General features: G+C 43.7%; 1 protein-coding gene across 1 annotated transcript in view; it reads right to left on the bottom strand.

Moving 5' to 3' along the window:
- The window catches only part of LOC310859673 (lysine-specific demethylase 4A-like), a 58,199-nt gene that overhangs the window by 36,369 nt on the left and 15,830 nt on the right, over nucleotides 1-6,000 (bottom strand). The window contains exons 7-8 of the mRNA XM_083766353.1: nucleotides 5,351-5,454; nucleotides 2,277-2,414 (exon numbers count right to left, since the gene is read on the bottom strand). Coding sequence (XP_083622479.1) covers nucleotides 2,277-2,414; nucleotides 5,351-5,454 — 242 coding nt within the window. The remainder of the gene's footprint in view (nucleotides 1-2,276; nucleotides 2,415-5,350; nucleotides 5,455-6,000) is intronic.

Below are 6,000 nucleotides of genomic sequence, written 5' to 3'. Positions count from 1 at the left end.
TTCTATATTGTGTTCTTAAGGTCAGGCTGCTGTGATGATAATAATAGACCTATGTGTTCTATATTGTGTTCTTAAGGTCAGGCTGCTGTGATGATAATAATAATAGACCTATGGGTTCTATATTATGTTCTTAAGGTCAGGCTGCTGTGATGATAATAATAGACCTATGTGTTATATATTGTGTTCTTAAGGTCAGGCTGCTGTGATGATAATAATAATAGACCTATGGGTTCTATATTATGTTCTTAAGGTCAGGCTGCTGTGATGATAATAATAGACCTATGTGTTCTATATTGTGTTCTTAAGGTCAGGCTGCTGTGATGATAATAATAATAGACCTATGGGTTCTATATTATGTTCTTAAGGTCAGGCTGCTGTGATGATAATAATAGACCTATGTGTTATATATTGTCCTACCTGGATAACATCATCTTTTCATTTTGACATGAAATAATAATCCTGTACCGGTACCGTGTGTAGCGTTTGGTTTCATTAACGCGATCGTGACAAAATAGCCTACAGCTGCTGCTGCTGCCGCCCAGAGAGCACACATGATGAACGGTAAAGATCGGACAGCGCTACGGCAACATGGAAGTAACACCGACTCCAAGCCCTTTATAAATCACTCAGTGAACGGACTTTTCACTGCCGTTTGGTCCCCGTGGTCCGTCCACCCACAATCACAATCAGAAGCGTTTTCAAAGAGACTAGTAGGATATAAAGGCAGCCTGCCCTGAAAGGCGAGCCTTTGCATTCCAACGGGTGATTGAGCGTTGCGCGCTACGCGCAACGGCCATCATCAGGTCTGGTGTTTAGTTTGTCCTCTCTCTTTTCTCAGTGTTTTCAAATGGATTTTTAAACTTGGAATTCCCCTCTCGTGTATAGTACCAGTGGCACGTGTCCCGCGGACCGGCACCGGCCCCTGTTAAGCCCATTCTGACCGGGAACCCATTTTGGTGTTATAGCATCATGTTATGCTTTAGCTATTGAAAAATAGCAGATCTACAAGCTCATAGCGCGCCACCGAGTGGCGCGCTACGAGCTTGTAGGTCTGCTATTTTTTTTTTATCGAAGAACGACTGACATTTTTTAGAATCTGATCTCAGGTCAGAATGGGTTAATCAGACCAGTGTGTGTCCAGTGGAAACCTTGTATGAATCTGACCTCAGGTCAGAATGGGTTAATCAGACCAGTGTGTGTCCAGTGGAAACCTCGTATGAATCTGATCTCAGGTCAGAATGGGTTAAGCCCCCAGCGTCCCCCGTACCCCCCCCCCCCCGTCATAAAACGATAAATCGACTCAACTTCGACTTTACTGTCTGATGACGACTTGGGAAAAATCTCACGTCGTTAATGCCCTAGTGTAGAGTAGACACACATGCCGGTACGCTTGTATTGTACTTGGGGATCTTGTAGATCTGCTATTTTCACTATTTATTGTATAATGTAAAAATAAAGCAAATTGAGGGAACCCTTTTAAATGATGGCGATATTCATTTGAAACCACATCGCCCAGCTCTAGAATCCACCTTGTTGGTACTAGTTAACTAGTTGATGAGATTTAATTTTTTCCCTATTTTGTATGCCTAAAGATCAGTTACATTATAGTTATAGTCACCAATGCACACAGTTTTTAAACAAATATCTATTTCCTAAAAAAAAGCCACTGTGAAATAGCACTATTTTTGCTATGACAGTAATATGCAATGTAGTGAGTGTGGAACTATAGTGGCCCTCTGGAGTGAGTGTGGAACTATAGTGGCCCTCTGGAGTGAGTGTGGAACTATAGCGGCCCTCTGGAGTGAGTGTGGAACTATAGTGACCCTCTGGAGTGAGTGTGCAACTATAGTGGCCCTCTGGAGTGAGTGTGGAACTATAATGGCCCTCTGGAGTGAGTGTGGAACTATAGTGGCCCTCTGGAGTGAGTGTGGAACTATAGTAGCCCTCTGGAGTGAGTGTGGAACTATAGTGGCCCTCTGGAGTGAGTGTGGAACTATAGTGGCCCTCTGGAGTGAGTGTGGAACTACCGTGGCCCTCTGGAGTGAGTGTGGAACTATAGTGGCCCTCTGGAGTGAGTGTGGAACTATAGTGGTCCTCTGGAGTGAGTGTGGAACTATAGTGGCCCTCTGGAGTGAGTGTGGAACTATAGTGGCCCTATGGAGTGTGTAGATCTAACATGTTGCGTACCAGTGTGTGTGTGTGTGTGTGTGTGTGTGTGTGTGTGTGTGTGTGCGTGTGTGTATGTGTGTGTGTGTGTAGATCTAATCGTTGCTTACCAGTGAGGCCTGCTTGCCGTAGTCGATCCATCGCTGAGTGGCGAAGTTGACTGACTCGGCAACGTTGAATCCGTGATTGAAGCCGGCGTGATAACCGAACGGAAAGGTCACGATGAACTGACCTGCTTCCTGGGTCACCTGGAGACCACGCACACGCACGCACACACACGCACAAGCACACGCACGCACGCACACACATACATTTCAATTTCTTTACAAAGGGAGTCTACCAACGCGCCTCAAGCCTAGGATTGATTTTAAAATTATTTTACTTGTGTATAAAGCTCTCAATGGTCTCGCACCTTCCTACCTACATGACTGCCTGCCTAAATATGTCCCAAACCTTCCTACCTACATGACTGCCTGCCTAAATATGTCCCAAACCTTCCTACCTACATGACTGCCTGCCTAAATATGTCCCAAACCTTCCTACCTACATGACTGCCTGCCTAAATATGTCCCAAACCTTCCTACCTACATGACTGCCTGCCTAAATATGTCCTAAACCTTCCTAACTACATGACTGCCTGCCTAAATATGTCCCAAACCTTCCTACCTACATGACTGCCTGCCTAAATATGTCCCAAACCTTCCTACCTACATGACTGCCTGCCTAAATATGTCCTAAACCTTCCTACCTACATGACTGCCTGCCTAAATATGTCCCAAACCTTCCTACCTACATGACTGCCTGCCTAAATATGTCCCAAACCTTCCTACCTACATGACTGCCTGCCTAAATGTCCCAAACCTTCCTACCTACATGACTGCCTGCCTAAATATGTCCCAAACCTTCCTACCTACATGACTGCCTGCCTAAATATGTCCCAAACCTTCCTACCTACATGACTGCCTGCCTAAATATGTCCCAAACCTTCCTACCTACATGACTGCCTGCCTAAATATGTCCCAAACCTTCCTACCTACATGACTGCCTGCCTAAATATGTCCCAAACCTTCCTACCTACATGACTGCCTGCCTAAATATGTCCCAAACCTTCCTACCTACATGACTGCCTGCCTAAATATGTCCTAAACTGCCCCCCTAAGGTCTTCCACTGCTGGCCTGCTCGCTTTGCCTAAAAAAATGGCAACTAAAAAATATGGGGAAGCAGCTTTTTGCTTCTACGGGCCGACGGCATGGAACAAACTCCCACTGTACCTTCGTCAGGCCACCTCTGTAGACATTTTTAAAGCTCAGCTCAAGACCCACTTCTACACCCTTGCCTTTAATTGATCTTTTATTTTGTATTTTTTGTTATTCTTGTCCTCACTGTATTGCATTACTGCTTGTTTTTTGTCGTTGCCTTGCTTTTCTTTTTTTCTCCATTGTTCTGTAAAGCACTTTGAGCTGCATTTCATGTCATGAAAGGTGCTATACAAATAAAGTTTTATTATTATTACTATAAGCCTAAAACGGCTGATCCGGTGCTTCACAGGTGGACATCAAAGTTGCATAACTCTGATGAAGAGCAAGGTGGAAACGTTAGTCGTTTTGTATACTCAGCACCTAAATAAAAGGTTCTAAATGTCCGTGCTGCTCCAGTCTCTTCTCCTTATGCAATTTCAATTTCTTTATTTGAGTCCTTCACATTTGTAAAATACATTATCAAGGGCACAAATATGTTTTAGTCGCTTCTCCAAACATCATGTTGTCTCGAGTCCAAACAAGCCCTAAATGTATACAGAATAATAATCAACACGTGAACTTATTCACAGCCAACATTGGTCACTTCAGTCTGTCATATTACCACCATTAAGACCTAAAGAGAATCACTTCAGTCTGTCATATTACCACCATTAAGACCTAAAGAGAATCACTTCAGTCTGTCATATTACCACCATTAAGACCTAAAGAGAATCACTTCAGTCTGTCATATTACCACCATTAAGACCTAAAGAGAATCACTTCAGTCTGTCATATTACCACCATTAAGACCTAAAGAGAATCACTTCAGTCTGTCATATTACCACCATTAAGACCTAAAGAGAATCACTTCAGTCTGTCATATTACCACCATTAAGACCTAAAGAGAATCACTTCAGTCTGTCATATTACCACCATTAAGACCTAAAGAAAATCACTTCAGTCTGTCATATTACCACCATTAAGACCTAAAGAGAATCACTTCAGTCTGTCATATTACCACCATTAAGACCTAAAGAGAATCACTTCAGTCTGTCATATTACCACCATTAAGACCCAAAGAGAATCACTTCAGTCTGTCATATTACCACCATTAAGACCTAAAGAAAATCACTTCAGTCTGTCATATTACCACCATTAAGACCTAAAGAAAATCACTTCAGTCTGTCATATTACCACCATTAAGACCTAAAGAGAATCACTTCAGTCTGTCATATTACCACCATTAAGACCTAAAGAGAATCACTTCAGTCCGACTGCCGATTGAACAGTATGTTGCTTTGCTTTACACTCGGACAACCCCATAATCCTCAAGCCTCTGACACACACCGGCTCCTTTTCCACCAGGATATCTTTGGAACTGGTTGGTTCCGTCATACAGTCTGGAGCAACGGAAGCTCTGATCGTGAGTAAAATATAAATGCTTCCATCGTACAGTCTGGAGCAACGGAAGCTCTGATCATGAGTAAAATATAAATGCTTCCGTCATACAGTCTGGAGCAACGGAAGCTCTGATCACGAGTAAAATATAAATGCTTCCGTCATACAGTCTGGAGCAACGGAAGCTCTGATCACGAGTAAAATATAAATGCTTCCGTCGTACAGTCTGGAGCAACGGAAGCTCTGATCACGAGTAAAATATAAATGCTTCCGTCGTACAGTCTGGAGCAACGGAAGCTCTGATCACGAGTAAAATATAAATGCTTCCGTCATACAGTCTGGAACAACGGAAGCTCTGATCACGAGTAAAATATAAATGCTTCCGTCATACAGTCTGGAGCAACGGAAGCTCTGATAATGAGTAAAATATAAATGCTTCCGTCGTACAGTCTGGAGCAACGGAAACTCTGATCACGAGTAAAATATAAATGCTTCCGTCGTACAGTCTGGGGTTAGGGGTTAGGGGTTAGGGGTTAGGGTATGGTACCTTGGCGTGGGGGACCCCGTATCTCTTCAGAACGGACGGGGACATCAGGGTCATCTTATGGCGGAGGAAAGCCTCACAGCCCTGAGCGTTTCCTGGGAAGAACCCTGCACGCCAAAACAAGGGAACCACAAGTTAATGTGTGTGTGTGTGTATGTGTATGTGTATGTGTATGTGTGTGTGTGTGTGTGTGTGTGTGTGTGTGTGTGTGTGTGTGTGTGTGTGTGTGTGTGTGTGTGTGTGTGTGTGTGTGTGTGCGTGTGTGTGTAAGAAAATACATAGAAATCAGAAGAGCTAAAGTCACTTTGCTATGAACTCCACCCTGCAGTTAAAAGAACAGACACTAGATGGCAGTAAAGCACTTTACAACAGCTGAGGTTTCCTCACCAGCATTACTTGGCTGATTTTTTAGCTCTTGGGGACTTTTTAGGGACTTTTCTAGGGATCTTTTTAGCTCTGGGGGGGGGGGGGGGGGGGGGTCAGGTTTTTTATTTATTTTGGCTTGGGGGGGGGGGGGGGGGGGGTCAAATAACTTTATTTTGTTTAATTCTGTATTGTAAAAATGTTAAGATATTTTCATCAGTGTTTTACTCCCCCGTGGTGACTCGACTTGGTACCGCCCACATCCTGTCACGTCGGCTACGTGTGCGCCT

The sequence above is a fragment of the Protomyctophum parallelum genome, assembly GCF_964188405.1.
Source record: "Protomyctophum parallelum genome assembly, chromosome: 6".
NCBI classification, from domain to species: Eukaryota; Metazoa; Chordata; class Actinopteri; order Myctophiformes; family Myctophidae; genus Protomyctophum; species Protomyctophum parallelum.
Note: the sequence above shows the minus strand (reverse complement) of the source record. Positions and strands in the feature narration are given on the sequence as shown.